Raw genomic sequence first — 18,649 nt, forward strand, 5'->3', positions numbered from 1 at the left:
AAATATTTTTATTTAAAAATAAAAGCAGGGTGTGACAATTATGAGATTTGCTTTTTCCTTTTTTAAAAAATTATGTTGGCATTACTTAAAAACACGGTGCAATGATGGTGTAGAGGGTCAATTATACAGTGAAATACGGTATTCAAGGAAGGATAAAATATCTCTAACACCTAGTTTGTCAAATAAAGGCATCCCCTTCTTACTATGAACACCCCTATTCTCTCTTCTAGACACCCAGGGCTCTGAATCACTTCTTTTGTTCAGGATAGAAACTTTTACTCTGTCTCATTTACTCTAAAATTTAGAACCATGTAAAATTTCTATATACATGTGCTCGAGCGGGCCAAAAAGTGATAGCATAGCAGGTAGGGCGTTTGCCTTGCACGCGGCCAACCAGGCTGACCCAGGTTTAATTCCTCCACCCCTCTTGGAGAGCCCGGCAAGTTACCAAGAGTATCTCGCCGGCACAGCAAAGCCTGGCAAGCTACCCATGGCGTATTTGATATGCCAAACACAGTAACAACAAGTCTCACAATGGAGACGTTACAGGGCCCGCTCGAGAAAATCGATGAACAACCAGAGGACAGTGACAATGCATGTGATTAAATTTGAGCTTTTGCTTCTATGAATCTGTCTGATATTAAATTTGTTTGTTGGGACTGGAGAGATAGTAAAGAGGGTAGGGCACTTGCCTTGCACTAGGCTGACCCTGGCATTACATATTGATATGTGGTCTCCTGAACCCCACTAGGAGTGATCCCTCAGGACTAGGAGTCAGCCCTGAGAACCGCTGGGTGTGCCCCCTACCCAAGTTATTTGATTTACCAGCCTTAAAGAGGATTTCCCCCTAGTGTTCCACAGAATGCTTTGGATATAAGAATCAATGTAACGAGCCCTTCCTTGGTCCGCTTCATACACACAGCTCCTCTGTCATAGGGTAGCTGTCCATAAATCTGAGTATTTATCTCTGGACTTTCAATTCTGAAACATTGGTCCAAGAGTTGAGTTTATTTTTATTCCAGTATTACACGGTATTATGGTATTCCCATCTCCTTTTTTTCTCAAAACTATTTTGGCTATTTGGAGGAGTTTTATGATTCCATACACATCTTAGTAGAGTTTTTGTTCTATGCCTGTGAAGAATGTCATTGGGATTTTGATGGATTGAATCTGCATTTAATCTGCATAATTCTTTGGTAGGGTAGTTGATTGGACATTAATTCTTATAATCCATGCACATGGAGTATTTTTCCATTTCCTGGTGACTGCTTCTATTTCTTTCGATAGTGATTTATAGTTTACAATGTAAAAGTTTTTAATATCCTTTGGTAGGTTGATTCCTGGGTGTTCTGAATACTATTTTAAAATAGTGTCCAAAGAAAGATAGGGTATTTTTAAAAATTTTATAAAGGATTAAAAAAAATAAATTTATAAAAAAAGATAGGTTATTATTTATTTATTTATTTATTTTTGCTTTTTGGGTCACACCCAGCGATGCACAGGGATTACTCCTGGCTCTGCACTCAGGAATTACTCCTGGCGGTGCTCAGGGGACCATCTGGGATGCTAGGAATGGAACCCCGGTCGGCCACGTGTGCAAGGCAAATGCCTTACCCGCTGTGCTATTGCTCCAGCCCCTAGGTTATCTTTTTAATTTATTTCTCTTCTAGTTCACAAAGCAAGGGAATTTATAGTATCAAACAATGACAGATCCTTGGCCTTAAATGACAAAACTCATTCTTAAGCAGTAGAAAATGAAAATGGAGGTGACATAGGGACAGCAGTGGAGGATCATGGGGACTTTGGTGGAAGAGGGATACAGTAACTTTGTACATTAAAATCAAAGACTTTAACTATTATAATTATGTTACCTAAATGATAATAAAACATTTAAAAAAGTCCAGTGTTACCTTGTTCTCTTGGCCTGAGATGTTATGACATAAATAATTTTGCCAATACTATAGAATCTCATCAACCTAGTTGACTCTGTAAATACTGTGTGAATTCTTTTGTTTTTTAAGCAACACATGATGTAGAAGTTGAGCAGAAATATATAATCATATCTAATTATTTTTTAAATTTTTGGCTTTTGGGACACACCTGGCAGTGATCAGGGCTTACTTCTGGTTCTATACTCAGTGGATCACTCATGACCATGCTCTGTGGATTATATGGGGTGCTGGGGATCAAACTCAGGTTGAACACATGCAAGGCAAGCATTCTATCTGCTATACTATCACTTGAATTCTTATCTTTCTAGATAACTTAATACTTTTTCTAACTTGACATAGCGTGTCAAAAAGATACAAAATGTATTAGGGTTACTCAGTTTACTTGCTGGAAATTCATGAACATAACAGCATAAAAACACAGAAGAAATTACACAGTTCTCAACACAGTCTAAAAATCGGTATACTCACAGTAAAGCCTTATGAATATGCTGGTGAATTCATGACTATATCTAAAGCAAGAGATTCAACATCTATTGTTCTTAGATGAACACGCTCCACTGAGAAACTTTTGCTTCCATTTGAGACTTCATACAAGGCATCCACTTTAGAGATCCACCTACTAGCAAACAAGGGGAGGCCTGGGACCAGGCGGTGGCAGATGTCTCTGTCCCAGTTGCCAAGTCTCTGTGTCTCCTAGCCCCATACATCCTACCTATTCTTGCTATGTCCCATACAGTGGCTCAAGCATGTGTCCTGATCCTCTCGGTCCCTTCAGTCTGTCTAGTACTCTGGTCTGTTTGGAGGGTCTCCCTGGCCTGGGTTTTCTCAGTAGGTGCTAGACCTACCTTTAAGTCCTGCATGGTGGCAGTCAGGATCTCTACCAGGTTGTTTCCGGACATGTTGATGTTTTTGAGCTGCTGGTACTTTGCTTCCTGCTGCTCCAGCCTGGCCACAGCTTCAGCATGAGCACTGTCATAGGCCTTCCAGAGCTGCAGAAGACTCTGCGCTTTTTGTAACTGGTCTGCAATGTCTTGGTTTACCTGGGTCCACCTGTGAGGGCAACAAGAAGAGCGAAAATCTCATTCCACCCTTTCCCTTGCAGGAAAAGCACAAGGACACACAATCTCTACCAGTAAGTGAATACAGCAGGTGGATCATTGAGATGACATTGCAGAATGACTTTCTTTGCTAAGGTATCCCCATGATATAATGAGCAGTTTGGAATCAGTCAGGAGATTTTACAATTCTCAACAAAGTGTGTGGTTCCTAAGAAATATCTGTCACTGTCACTGTCCTCCCGTTGATCATCGATTTGCTCGAACGGGCCCAGTAACGTCTCCATTGGAGACTTTGTTGTTCTGTGTTTGGCATATCGAATACGTCACCGGGAGCTTGCCAGGCTCTGCCGTGCAGGCGAGATACTCTCGGTAGCTTGCCGGGCTCTCCGAGAGGGGCGGAGGAATCGAACTCAGGTCGGCCATGTTGGCTGTGTGCAAGGCAAACGCCCTACCGCTGTGCTATCGCTCCTACATTAAAACCATCTCTTAGGTAAAGGCAGAAAATGCAGTCAACTATATGACTAGTGAAACGCTGTATGAGAGGGGCTTCTATTTTATAAAGGGGGTGGTCCTTAAATAGAAGTATTTAAACTGTGTGCCCCTCAATTATTTTCCATCTACAATAGCAGTAATAGCACAATGAAAATAAAGGAAGCATTTTGCTTTGGATCTTGGATCTTGCTTTCCTTTCCCATTTAACTTAAACTTTTTTTTTCATGTTGCTAATTTTAAAAGTAAGCGTCTTGAAAATGGCTGTGCATGATGGCATATCCGTGTTTTTGCCTTCCATTTAATTACCAAATTGTTGTTTAGTATGAATATTGAAATGACATTTAATTTCCTGTGTCAGATATAATGCTCAGATACAACTTGGCAAACAGTTTTTGTTTCAAGATATTAATCTTAAGATAATTACCAAGTCAAAGACTAGAAATATGATAATGCTATTTTTGCAATATCCAGTGGAGCTCAGGAATTGCTCCTGGTGGGGCTCAGGGGACTATACACGTATGTGCATGTACCTTAATCCCTGTTCCATCACTTCAGCCCTGTTAATACCTTTAAGGATATGGTTACTATTTTTTTTTTTTGAACCAAGTGTTGTATACATGCATATGTGCATGTTATCACTGGGCCCTCAAGGCTTGCTTCTTAAATGGCTTTCTGAAAATGCTGGTTTACATTCTGTCTGAAGCACCTGGAAATGCTTGGTTTACAATATCCTCATCCTTGGCAAACGGTAAAAAGATGAAAAAATAGCACAACTTGGGGCTGGAGCAATAGCACAGCGGGTAGGGTATTTGCCTTGCACGCGGCCAATGGGGTTCGATTCTCAGCATCTCATATGGTCCCCTGAGCACCACCAGGGGTAATTCCTGAGCGCAGAGCCAGGAGTAACCCCTGTGCATTGCCGGGTATTACCCAAAAAGAAAAAAAAAAGCACAACTTGTATTTCTTTATGTATTTCAAAAAATCATAGCAGAATTACTCTTTCAGTAAAAATTTTCCAGTCATAAACAAACATCTGTTTATTATACTTAAGAAAAAGGAACTACCAAACAGGCATAATTTCCTCTACCCCTAGTCTTTCTTCTCTCCAATCTTATATCTAGATGATCTACCTATCTAGAAGATAGACACAAAAAAGAGAAAGTCTCTTTTATAAAAGAGAAGAAGAAAAAAAAAGAGACACTGGACATATCTCATTCTAGAAATAACCACCACTAGCATTTTGGTGCTATTTTCTTCAGCCTTTTCAACACGACTCCCTCCATACTTCTTTTTAAAATTTATTATTTTCAGTGATATCAGGGTTCAAACAGGGGCCTCGCATATCCCAGTCGTGATTACTTCTGCATTTCTGGATCCCTGCTAGGTTCCTGTGCCACAATTAAATGTGTATATACTGCAGTGGCACCTGAATATCCGCAGCAAACCACCCTGACACGTTTGGGGGATGCCCCCAGACAGCATGTGGGGTCAGATACATTTTCTATTCCTCCCTACCTGTCCTTCACACCCTTCTTCCAATAAGGACTGCATTAAGAGCTGGAGCTAGATCTATGGGGCCCGTAAATTTGGGGGGCCCTTTTTCAATATCTGCTCAAGTACTTGCAGGAGAGGCTGACGTTGGAGGGGGAGGGTGCTGACAGACACTGGTAGCCACTAATGCTCTGCATCTTGCCATCTGAAGCTAACAATTGTTAAGCCTACTTTCATATCTCATCTGGCAAAATAAAAGCCTTGACATTAACTGGGCCACACTCCTAAGAAGCAGTTTTCTATCCCAAGCAGGTCATCAAAGATAATCCCAACCCTACAAATCAGGTCCCCTCAAGATATTTGAACATCCCCTTTCTTCCATGTTGTAATATTTCCAGGGACACCATGTCCACTGAGGTCCCTGCTCTGTTTTTGCTTGGGACTGCAGTGTCCTTGATGACCCCACTGGGCACTTGGTCTGTACTCTTTGGAGCAGCTATAGTAGGCTGTGAGGGCATGTCTAGACAGATCACACTTGTATAGAGATAATGAGAGCTATCACAATGTCAAATCTTACACAGCCTTGATCCTTTAATGCAGAAGTGATCCTCAGAAGAGCAAGATATCTGTCATCTCAAATGATTAAGAAAGACATTACAAAGACGATGTGATTTCCTTTCACATGTCATTCTGATAAAGATATCTGATCTATTATTTAAATTGTATTTGAAAACATACCTTGTGTAAGTATCCTGGCATTTCTCTTTGATTATTTCAGCAACCGAGGGGCAGTAATCTTTGAGTTTTCCAGAAACCTCCTGAAGTTTTTCCCAACTCCTTTCACTGGTCTCAGCTTCATCTTGAAGAGACTAAGAAAATACAGTCGAACGATTACTTTTATAATGACCAGGCAACTTCCAAGCTGCTGTTATACCATTACAACATTAATACTCATCTTACTAGGAGTGGGTAATCTATAAGAAATATGAAGGGAGGCTAGAAAGATGGTACAGTGGGCAAAGCACTTGCCTTGTACATGGCTAATTGGGGCTTGATCCCTGGTACCACATATGGTCCCAGTCCTTCCAGGAACGAACCCTGAGTGCAGAGCCAGGAGTAAACCCTGAGCACTGCTAGGGTTAGCCCCAAAATCAGAAAAAAAAAAAGACATCTCTCTCACACAACTCTACTTTTCAACTATGAACATAATTATTTTTTAATCTTGAGAATTTAATAAAAAAGATTTTCTCATTTGAGTCACGTGATTCATTTCAGAATTAGGGATAGCTTTGTGTTTCTCTGTGGAGATTGTCAAATCAATTGCATCTGTTAAACTTCGAACCACACACACACAGTACAAGAAAGGCACTGCCGTACCTGCAGGCTCTGCACCTGGCTCTGCAGGGCCTCCAGGGACAAGACCACAGGCTTGCTCTGCTCCACACAGTAACAAAATCGGACTGTCATCACATTCATTTCATCGAGTAGTTTGTCATAAGTCTTCCACTCCTGTAACAGAGACTGCATGGAGGGCTTCAGCTCACTGACCTTTGAAAAAATTGGAAACAGATTGCGAAGATGATTATGACTCTTTTTGGTTTGTTTCCCAGTAAGGATTCCAAAATCATTGCCAATGTAGACATTTCCATGCAAGAGTTCCGGAAGACTGTCAGTGATCAACTCAAGGTGGATCAAAGAACAAAAATATCAGAAAAGGCCAATTTTATTAGCGGTAAGTAGAAAGAGCCCTGGGGCCAGAGGATCATCAGGGGAGGATATGGCCCCAGGAGGATAGGCAGGAAAGAATCCAGAAAAAGAAACTGAGTCTGTGAGGACACAGTATAGTGACACCTTATCAACTTTAGGATAAATTACTTCATCTTCTGTCCATTTCCTCACCTGTGAAACAGATAATAAGTTAAAAAATCACTATAAGTGTCTAAGAAAATGCTCTGAAAACTGTGAAGCATAAATATAAAATGTTGCCTGGCATTAAGCCTGATTTCCACGATAAAGCATGGATAAATATAAGAGAATCCACTTGGCCAAAATGATAGGTAGGGCCAGAGAGATGGGGCTGCCGGTAGGGCTCTTGGCTTGCCTATGGCCAGCCTGGGTTCACTCCCCAGCACTCCATAGGTTTCCCTGAGCCCTGCAAGGAGTGATCCCTGCATATAAAACCAGTAATAAGAGCTGAGCACCACAAGGTGTGGCCCTAAAACAACAACAAAACCCAAACAACCCTCCTCTGGCACCAAAAACAAACCTCAAAATCCAAAACAAACCAGAAAAAAGAAAAACAACAATATGACTGGCAAGTCCAAAGTAATGGTGGGTATATTTCAACTTTTAGTGTTCCTGATAATCATAAAAGAAAGGAATCAAAACAGTTAAATATTTTTAGATCCTACTCAGAATATATAAATGTTTTATGTCTACTTATATATTTTTTAATTTGGGGCATTTTGGTTTACAAATTGCTATTAGTATGACTTCATACCTGAACTCTTCCAGCACTCCACCTCTGCCCAGGTGTCCTCTAGTTATACACTTCATATTTATTTATTGTAAAATGAAAACGTTTTATAGATAATACACATATAATAAAGAACCTTTATAACTCAACAATAAAACTCAGAAAAGTGAAAAAATAAACAAAGGCTTTGAATAGACATAGCTAGAGAATATATACAAAAAATCCATAAGTGCACAAAAAAGTGCTCAACCTCTACAGCTGTGACTGAATGCTAAATTAAAACCATAATGAATTAATATTTACCTTCACTGGTTAACTGCAATCAAAGCTGGGTAATGATAAGTGTTGATAAGAGTTTGAGAAGAATGGGACCCTCATACATTGCTGCTGGGAACCTAGAGAGTCGGAAAGTTTGGCAGATCCACCAAAATTTGAAAGCAGTTGCTTTGTGATTCAATTCTGAGCTATAATACCCAAGAGGAATGAAATCATAGGCTCACACAAAAACCTATATACAGAAACCTATATACAGAAGCTGGAGACAGTATGGGGTTAAGGTACTTGCTCTGCATATGATTGTCTCTGGTTTAAATTCTCCACAATACATATGATCCCCTTAAGACAACAGTGGGTCACTCCTGAGTGCAAAACCAGGTATGGCCTTTGAGCACTATGGCTGTGGTTCCAAACTAAAACAACCGATGTATAAATGATCACATCAGCATGATTCATAACAGTGTAAAAGTGAAGACAAGTCAAATGTCCATAGGTGGATGACACGTTTCGTCATTAACACATTTACAATAAGTAGAGTTTTCTCCCTGCAGTGTGGGGAAACATCAAGGTAGCAATATCTAAAGACGTGTATTCCTTTGTCTTTAGATGTGCCCCTCGTGGAGAGGGCAGAAGGCCCTGCAGATTTGGATGGGATTTTCATAAAGCAATCAGATATTTTTCCAGCCTCTTCCTCTATGTTTTTTTCCCCACCTCTGGAGCCCTCCCGCTGCTGACCATGTTCCTAGCTGAATAGAAGCTCCAAGAAACAGATCACGCCCCATGAGTGGGGACTAGCTCCTCTTTTACTGCTGCTCCCGTTTATCTGGCCAGATGCTCGGTAAGGTATGGAGGGAGTCTCTGTGATTAAACAGCTCCCAATAAGACAGAGAAAGGCGAGGGAAACAGAATAGTATTCCTCGAACAAATTCAGTACCTGGCTGATGACACTGTTCCTTTTGCGAAGTAACTCTTCAATCCTGGATGCTGTGTCTTCTAACAATGGCAATGTCCTGCTCTCCAAAGTCAGGTCACTCTGTCTCAATTCATCCAGTGCTTTGGATTTAACGGCAAGTTGATTCTCTATATCCTGGAAAGGCAGGAAGAAATAGTTTTTGCAAGCATGATATCAAAAAGCAATAATGTGCAAGATGAAAGAGTCTACTCTTTTTCAATAAAAAAAAAATGCCCTCAGAGTATACAATAAAAGAACTAAAAGAATTGTCCATCTGAACAGTTCCTTAAATTTTTTTTTTTTTATCTATGGTTCTAGATTTCAGAAGACCTTCTTGTCATGATCCAGTGGTGCAGGGCATCTCTTTCCCATGCCACATCAATTTGTGTGCCCAGAATTATATCAGCAACACCTGTAGCACCCATTTCCTGTCAGCATTTCTCATTTGGAAACCAATGATGAGATCCACTGCCATGCAGAGCTTAGAACTCAAGTGACACCGGGCAGTGTGCTGGGGAATGGTGTAACACTGAGTTATATAATGTGGTCTTTCAACCAGGACATCGGTAAAATGTGAGAAGCTGCAAGAACTCTCAAGTGGGGCCTGGGAGTTGGTTCAAAGTGCTGGGGTGTATGCTTTGCCTGCAGGAGCCCAAATCAGTTCCTAGAAGCACATGGTCCCCAGAGCATCAGCAAGAGTGATCAAAAAACAAATGAAAAAGAAATCTGAAGTGGAAACAGCTAGTGGATAGTTAGAAAGAGGATATAACCAGTAGAGGTCTCCCACGGTGTGTATAGTTGTTCACCTACTATGTTCATATTATTTTCTTTATTACTCTGATCGCCTCACCTGACCTTCCCCATGGGCCAGAGAGCAGTGCTGGCCCTTCATGACACAGGCCACATAGGCAGCTTATAAAGTAGTAAAGCAGCAGGGGAAGCCTGTGTTTCCAGCTGGGAGAGTGGTCAAGGAGGGCTAGCTAATCTGCATGCTAGAGAGGCAGCTCAGAGACTCAGAGAAAATGGTGTCAAATATCAAAGGGCACAAGCCCACAGGTGGGTTAGATGGTATAGCAAGGACAGCTGGTCCTTTTGGAATATAGCATCCACAGAAAAGAAAATCATCTTCCTCTGAACAAAGACAATGGAGCACAGAAAAGAATATAAAATCCAGTGTTCACTTGGTGAATACTGGGCACATTAATAAAAACACAAAGTTGGAAAACAGAAATCACAATCACAATCCCCTTTGAAGTTCCTCTTGTTCTTTTTCTTTTGGGGGGGAGGAGGGAGGAAAGAGGCCATACTTGGTAGGAGCCCCTGGTGGTGATCAAGGAACCAAATGTGATAATGAGGATAGAACCAGGCTGGTCCCGTGCAAGGTAAGTGTCTTCATCCCTGAACTATCTCTCTGACCCACAACCCACTTGAAATACTGCTAAAGCATCTTCTTGAATTAATTGATTTTTATCAATTAAAAAAATTAAATTTTTGCAATTTTTTAAAGACCCGAGTTCGATTCCTCCGCCCCTCTCGGAGAGCCCGGCAAGCTACCGAGAGTATTCGATATGCCAGACACAGTAACAACAAAGTCTCCAATGGAGACGTTACTGGGCCCGCTCGAGCAAATCGACGATCAACGGGAGGGCCTTTACCTTTACCTTTACCTTTTAAAGCCCAGGGAGAGTCATCTCCTGGGAATAAGGAAGTAGGGTGTGAGGGTTTGTGGGAGAGCCTGTCAGGAACTACAGACCCTCACCCTGTCACAGGGAACCACAGTGGGGATCTCCCCAGAGCTGCCCAGGGTGACCTGGCCCATCCCACCTGGCAGTCCAGGAGCATCTTCTGCACCGAGATCACACTCCCAGGCATCTGTAACATTTTCAGTCTCTCTTCTTGTGCCTCCAGCCAGTTGTTCAAAATCTCTATTTTGTTTTCATTCTCAGTGATACTTTCCAAAAGTTGTTCTAAATGTTGTATCTACAAATGACCAATAAGGAAATAAAGGAAAGATGAAATCATGCAATTTACAGCTACATGAGTGGATCTGAGAGCACCTTGCTGGGTGAAGTCACTCAAGGAGAGGGACAGGCACAGAATAATTTCTTTCAGATTGGGGGTATAAAGGAACCTAGCAGGGATGTAACAAATGCGCAAAGGCAACAGAAACTGAGAACTGATCTTCAGTAGGATGCTAATCATGGGAGATAGGAGTGGGGAAAATAAACTGAGTAGTGATGGTGGATGGTGGTGGAGGGGGACGGAGGAACAACCCTGGAAGGATGGTGGCGGGAAGCAGACTCTGGAGGGGCTGTGGTGCTGGAAAGTTTTTATGCATGAAACCTACCAATGACCGACTGTGAATCACGGTGCCTAAAAGAAAATTGTAAAAAATCCTTATTTAAAACCACATGTTTAAAAAAAATGAATGTTATGATGTGTTACTTTGAATGGGATAATTTTTTCCTTCTCTTATTTCTAACATTTCACATAAGATGTTCCAATTATTTGAAATTAAAATAAATTAGAAAACAGAATCAACTCCCCTCCTTGCCATTAAAGAAAAATTTTTTTAATCTTGAAATTAATTTATCTGAAAAGATATATTACTAAGAAAGCTGTCCCCCACGCCCAAAGTTCTACAATATCTGTATGAGCGTGTTACAAACATTTGACATTTTTAGCCACCTCAATATTGATATACATAAAGCTTAAGAAAATTTCTCCCCATCTCTCTAATGTCCCTTAAAAATTAAGTAAATATGAAAACCATCATAAGCAATTCATTTACTAAGGCCTATTGGTTCTTTTCACTTCTTAGGGCTCACAATTTCTATTAGGTCATAATCATAACTTAGTTTTACATTAGTTTTCCAATATGTCATAGGCAGTTGCTATTGCATGCTAATATTCCTTATATTTAGTCTGCCCAATATTTCAGCTAAAAGACACAGTATTGGCATTGATGAATGCCTCTGTAGTTGGAAATGAAGGCATTGTACATTTATGACCAGTGTTGAACACTGTAAGCACATCTTTTTCCTTTTGAAGGGCTACTTGATGAAGATAAATGTGTGAGAGGAGCACTGCTGGGTTAAGAGGGAGATGATTATTATAGTTCTTGAAATTTTCTGAAAGCTTTCCAAAAGGGCATTTTAGCCATTATCTACAATGCATGAGTGTGATATCTTTGGGCTTTAATCTTTATCTTATAAATTTTTTCTAGTTTAATAAATGACATAATGTTCAGGTTTTTTGTGGCAGATAATTAAAGCTGTAATTTCTCCATGTTTATTTGCTAACTGTAATTTTCTCTTTTATGAATTGTCTGATTATGTTCTTTGTTTCTTTATGTATCTGAATCTTACTTGTACAAATCCATTTGTAAGTATTCTCTATACAACAAGGAGAGCAATCAATTATATAGATATGAAATGTTTCTTCCCCAAATAAGTTTTCTTAATCTTTTCAGAGTCATGGAATGAAAATTTACCAAAAAATCACATACATTTTCCTTCCTTTCGAAAATCTCTTCAAAGTTTAAATAGCTTTGCCCTTTTTGAACATTTACTTCCACAGAAAATGTCAAATCTGACCATTTAGTAGGCTCGCATAATAATGCCCGACATATTTCTAAAGGAAATTTTTCCTCTTCACTTGTTTAATTCAATTTCTAATAAGAAATCTCAGAAGGAATGTAAAAACTATTTTCTACTCTACTATATGCATCAATGGAGAATACTGAGACAGAATTTATAAGAGGGCTCTGATCGAAGTGATTATTGGCTTGCAATTTAACTAGATGGAAATTTCACAAAGTGGTATTCGGCGAAGGGAAGTCATACATTAAAAGGTAACATGTGCTTATACCTTTCTGTTTAGCATTCCCTGTACCCGGTGCCACTGGCGGTTCATCTCTCCCAGGCGCTCAGCAAACTCAGTTCTCTCATAGCGCTTACTCTCTACATCACAAGTGCTTAGCTGAAGTAGTGACTGGTTGACAAAGTCGACAATCCATTGTTTATAGTTCATTTCCATTCTAAATTCCTAAAACAAACCAAGGGAGACAATGCCTGAAATGAAGTAGGTTAAGAAGAACTGATTTCCCTTTGGGTACACTCTAGGGGGCGCCAAGTTCCCACCCATTATTCACAGGGCATCTGTCTTCTAACCCATTCAACTGTGGATTTATTTGAGTTTGGGAAAGTCCACAAGGCTGGGAAGGGCGATTCAATATTTTCAAAAACAAGGAAGAGTCAAAGGCAGCACCCTACAATGTTTGTGTATTATCTCAAACCTCATGGTGCTGTATCTGCACCCAGGAACCTCAAGCTGCCTGAATGACAGGATGGGACACAAGCTAGATTCTCCCAGAAACCCAGAGCTCCTTTGAGGAACACTGCCAAGGTAGATAGCTGCTTCTGTGCTTTTCTAAGGACAGAGAGCACAGATCTCCAAATTTAGATGACCAAGTCCTACGGCAATGGGCAGATCAGGTGTCAGAGCTGCCTGCTGGATTTTACTCTAGCATCTAGCATCGAGGATTAGCATCTGTTCTGGAGACATCAGAGGGCTAAACTGCCATATATTCTAGGTAACTCAGGCCTTCCAGAGAATAGACCATAGTCCTTCTACAACACCTACTACTGAGTTTGGAGCCTTGTTAACAGCAGGTTTTGTGATGCAGTCTTTCATCGTTTAATTAAATCAGTGCTCACCTCTGTGTTCCTTGTGGCCAACACAATGCCAGCACCAACGATGATCTGTGTGATTGTTACTTCTATCTACTTGGTATCAAATAGTATGGAGAAGAGTACACTTAAGTCTGTTTATAGAAGCCAGTCATCTTATGCATTCTCTTATTAAAGATATGATTACTTAACTCCTGTTGGCTGAAAGGTATTGGGCAAGGTGTGCCCTTTTGGGCAGGTGAAGGATAGTCTCTGCTCTCAAGAAACTAAGCCAGGGTGTGGAGGTAGGCAAATAGATAAAGAATTCTAAGACCATGTGATGGGAACCATTGTTATGCCACGGGGACACTGAATCCCAGAAAATAAACCCACAGGGCTGGGAGAAACAGGTATAGATTTCCCAAAGAGGAAAGGCTTGATCTGGCTCAGGAAGGATGACTCGGAATTGCTACAGCTAAAGGCAGGGCCCTGGAATTCCAGTGGGAAGTTGCAGTTATAAAAAGTGCGAGGATCATAAAAAATAAAGAAGATGAGGAAGAGAGGCCAGTCAAAGAGTTCAGGAGTTAAGGAATTGTCTTGAATCCCACTGACCTCAATTTTAAGCCCCAGCTTCAAGTATGGTTCTCGAGCACTGCCAGGGATTGCTTTTGAGAACAGAGCCAAAATTCCCACACCATCATTCCCCCCACCCACCCCCCCAAAAAAACCCATGAGGAGGGAGACCACAAGATACAATGAAGAGGCCATACATCATTTGGTTAAGGGAGTTCAGGGTTCACATGGAAAGACAAAAATGCTGAGAAGAGTGAAGAGAGGAAAAGTGGAGCCAGAGACAAAGTGTGGCTCTGTCTCATGTGATGGGAACTACTAAAGGAATCTTATTTCTAACATTCCGCATAAGATGTTCCAATTATCTGAAATTAAATTAGAAAATGGAATCAACTCCCCTCCTTGCTATTAAAGAAAATTTTTTTAATCTTGAAATTAATTTATCTCGAAAGATAAATTACGAAGAAAGCTGTCCTCCACGCCCAAAGGAATCTAGGTGGGAGAAGAGCAAGTTACTAGCTTCTCTCTCTAAAGTCATCCATGACCCATCTTATCCCCAGAATTATTCTAAACTATACCCTACATGTCACTTTGCTCAACATTTATCCTCCAACTGACTTGCAAGACTGCTCAACGAAAAGGCTCCTGGCTCCTTTTGTACAATTACCCTGTATTTCTGAAGAAGATTTTTAACTTGAGATGCAGAACTTAGCAAATGTTCAGAGTCTTCATTTGTGGTCTGATGTTCCACATTGTTCATCCAAGTAATCATTTCTGTGATTGCATTGCGAGATGGCAATTTCTCCATCTGGAGCTGCAAGGACAAAATGATTTCCATTTAATTACCTGCGGTTAACAAAATGAATCAGGGCATCACTAAAGATGATATCTGGCTTGATAAAAGGTCTCGCTACATAATTATGCAAGTTACTCACAAAAACAATCCCAGAATTCAAACTTAGAATAAGTGACCCCAAAACAATGACAATGACCTTCACATAAACTAACACAGTGGCACAGATAAACTGGGAAATAAAGTAATTAAGCATGATTTCTCTCTTAAGAAAGATCCCACTGGAGGAGAATCTAGTAATTAAGACCCATATTCAGTGGTGCCAAAGAAAAATAGGTAGTGTCAATGAAAATTATTGAGTCAGAGAAATAATTTTAAAAGAGTTGTGAGCTAACAAGTAAATGCTAATTCAAATGCGGGATCTTTAAATACTTACCTGGTGAAGTTTTTCTTGAATATCTGGGAGCTGAGTAATGAGCATTGTCCATTTTTGTTCAAACTGTGCTAATGAAGCCCGCAATGTAGCCGTATCGGCTTCTTTGAGGTGAAGAAGTTGGTTTCCGGTACTTATCACTGATGTCTTTAAGGAGGTCTTTTCATCAAGTTCCTTCGAAAACTCCTACAGGCAACAGTTTTAAAATGAAACTTTAAAATGTAAAAATAGCATAGAGAAACTAAGACTTAGAATCATCAGCTAGAGTCTAAAACTAGAGTCTAAGACCAGCTAGAGTCTAAAATGGGTTCAATTCCCATCAGAAACATGTATATCCGTGTGCAGATCCATTCCTGAACAGCACAAACAACTCTAAGTTTGAAGACTGCAGCTATGATGCGCTCAAGTTTTATTCAGGTCCATAGTGATTATGGAGCCTATGACATCACATCAACAACTTTTCCCTGTTACTAATTTCGGACAGACAATTATCTGAGCATATTCCATTATAACTTACAAAAAATTTGTTTATGTTGCTTCGGACTGTGTCCAAGTCCTGAGTCACATTGAGGGACTGTTCTTTCCAGTAATTCAGAGTTTGCTGAGAAGAGTCCAACCACTTGGTTAGCTGATCTGAATCTCTGTTATAACTGGAGCAAAGCAAGTCAGAAAGAAAATTAGAAACATACTCTACTAATAACAGACACCATGTGCATTGTTTCTTATTTTACTACACATTTTCCTGTAATCATTCCTGTTATTCAGAAAAATATGATTTTCAATACGATATTTTGTTTTATTCCCAAATCACATTTCCTGATGATCCCCATCATTATTATTGACCAAGAGCAAAGAGGTATTTTGCAATCTAAAGTGTTGTTTTTAAAAAAAATTGTTGTAGCTATAAAAGAATATAACCCTGGGTAAGTATAGGAATTTTCATTTATCAAATGTATCCTAATTGATTTGTTCACAATAAGTGTATTTCCAGCATTGAATAAATTATGTGGTAGTAAATTGCTGGGCTGGAGCGATAGCATAGTGGTAGGGTGTTTGCCTTGTGCACAGCCAGCCTGGCCGAGCCGGGTTTGATTCCTCTGCCCCTTGGAGAGCCTGGAAAGCTACTGAGAGTATCTCGCCCCTGCGGCAGAGTTTGGCAAGCTACCCGTGACGTATTCAATATGCCAAACACAGTAACAAGTCTCACGATGGAGACGTTACTGGGCCCGCTCGAGCAAATTGATGAACAACGGAAGGACAGTGTGTGTGTGACAGTACATTGCTGTTGGTTAGATGTAACATTTACATGTGATGAAAATATCCAAGCAAAATCCTGTCTATGTTATATCCTCTAGCTTCTTTAGGTTAAGGCAGGGTTGAAAATGAGATTTAAACATTCTCTGTTCTTTGCCTTCCTCAAGGGATTCAAAATTATATCACTGAAAAATCTATGAAGTGAAAAGATTTTAGAACTCTTCTTCTACCTTTATTTAATATATTTTATATTAAATAATATAAAATTCGTATTAAATACTACATAACATTATTTAAGATATTTTTAAAGTTTAAAGGTTTTGTAAGTAGGTAGGAAAGAGTCACAATATAAACATAATATGTATGCTATTTATTAATATGCAAAACATTTTATAACACAACTCCTAGACTCCATGAAACTGATTAATATTATTCTGAGTCTAGCAAATCACTATTTGACACTCTAGGTCCTAGCTAGCCCCAAAAGACAGATGCAACTGCTTTAGACTGTCCAAGTGAAACAGAGGTGCTACATGGAAATTCTGGCTAACTGTAGAATCCCTCGGAGATCCCTCTAGTTCTGTTTTATTGCTTAGCTGGCAGTGCTCAGGGGCTACTCCCAGCTCAGTACTCAGGGATCACTCCTGGCAGTGCTCAGGGAACCAGGTGGTGCCAGGGACCAAACCTAAGCCTTCTGCATGCAAAGTATGCACTCAGCCTCATATGCGGTATCTCCAGCCCTACTCTGAGGTCATTTTGCTTTTGTTTTTGTGAGGGGGCACTCTGGCAGTTCTCAGGACTTACTCCTGGTGGAACTTGGGAAATTGAACTTACGTCACCAACTTGCAAAGTAAGCACCTCACCTGTTGACCTGCTGTAATCTCTCTGGCTCTCTCCTTTTTTTTCTTCTTTCTTGTAGGAGATGGGGTGGGGGCGGGGCAACACCTGGTGGTGCTCAGGGTTTATTTTTGTATCTGTGTTCAGGGATTACTCCTGGCAGTACTCAGGGAACCATATGGGTGTGCTGGAGCATGAACCCCGGTTGGCCACATATAAGACCCACTGTATTGCCTTTCTAGCTCTCTCTGAGATATTTCTTAGGCAGCAGCGTCTGGCACCAGCCAATTCCTAGAAAAACATACCTGAGCAGGTGCTTGAGAAGTGCTTGGAGTCTGTGTAGCTCATGGTCGATTTTTTTGTTTAGGGACAACCACTGCTCTTCCAGCTTTGCAGTCTGGGCCTCCAGCTCTGGACAGCTCACAGATGCTACCAGCTGTTTACCTTCATGCAGAGTCTGGCAGAGCCGGGCATGCTTTTCGTCGACGTTTCTTTTTATTTGCTAATAGAAGTAAAATCAGAGAATTAATTATTTAGAATGAAACCAGGCCAGGAATGTAAGTCAGTGGGAGAGTGTCTGCTTTGCATATAGAAGGCTATGGGTTTGATCCTTGGCATCAAATAAAAGAAGAAAAATAAATCAGGCAACCCTCTCTGGCCCTAGCGCCACGCCCCCAAATTCCCCCCACCCCTGCCCCCCACACTTTATTAGAAAACTATAGTGAAGGATTCTAAAGAAACATGAAAACTTTCCTAAACTTTACAGCACCCTATAGTCTGGCTGGACAAACAGGATCAATGGGTTACTGGTCCCTTTCATATACGTGTGTTGGACTAATACATTTCCATGGCAGATTCAGCTCTAGAGCCTGACAAGACAAGCAAAAGACATTCATTCACAGATTTATATCTGCTAGCTAATTCCTTCACCTAGACACAAAAAAAGAACAGGATAGCAGTCTACTGGGCTAGTTCAGCTTGTACACAGGTTATTGTGATGTGTGCTATTCTGAATATCAGGATGTTAAGGGCAGGAGAGAGGATATGGGGGTGTGACACTTGCTATGCCTACTGCTGACTCTAGCTCAGTCCCTGGCACTACATGATCTCTTAAGCATTTCTGGGGATAGCCCCAAGCACTGCTGGGTATGGCCTCCAAATCCAAGTACCTCCCCACTCCAAAAAAGAAAAGAAGAACCAGGAGTTATTATAATGTTACAGGTTATAAATGTTCAAAAATTTGCTGCTAATGCAAGATGACATATGAGGATGGAGCTTTAAATGAAGTCCTTATGCAGATCTTGCATAAAGAGTAATGGACACACTATGAGAAGAATAAATTCCAGCTGGGACTATGTCTGAAAGGGGTTATTAAAAAAAGGGAAATAAAAAGTT

General features: G+C 40.5%; 1 protein-coding gene across 2 annotated transcripts in view; it reads right to left on the minus strand.

The window, feature by feature from the left end:
- Positions 1-18,649, minus strand: part of SYNE2 (spectrin repeat containing nuclear envelope protein 2) — a 301,999-nt gene that overhangs the window by 64,217 nt on the left and 219,133 nt on the right. For both annotated transcript variants that reach the window (XM_056133152.1, XM_056133154.1), the window contains exons 78-87: positions 17,560-17,756; positions 15,681-15,813; positions 15,167-15,349; positions 14,605-14,751; positions 12,568-12,744; positions 10,522-10,677; positions 8,680-8,832; positions 6,371-6,541; positions 5,732-5,862; positions 2,798-3,002 (exon numbers count right to left, since the gene is read on the minus strand). In XM_056133152.1, coding sequence (XP_055989127.1) covers positions 2,798-3,002; positions 5,732-5,862; positions 6,371-6,541; positions 8,680-8,832; positions 10,522-10,677; positions 12,568-12,744; positions 14,605-14,751; positions 15,167-15,349; positions 15,681-15,813; positions 17,560-17,756 — 1,653 coding nt within the window. The remainder of the gene's footprint in view (positions 1-2,797; positions 3,003-5,731; positions 5,863-6,370; positions 6,542-8,679; positions 8,833-10,521; positions 10,678-12,567; positions 12,745-14,604; positions 14,752-15,166; positions 15,350-15,680; positions 15,814-17,559; positions 17,757-18,649) is intronic.

Source organism: Sorex fumeus, unplaced genomic scaffold, assembly GCF_029834395.1.
Source record: "Sorex fumeus unplaced genomic scaffold, SorFum_2.1 ptg000098l, whole genome shotgun sequence".
In the NCBI taxonomy this organism is placed as follows: domain Eukaryota; kingdom Metazoa; phylum Chordata; class Mammalia; order Eulipotyphla; family Soricidae; genus Sorex; species Sorex fumeus.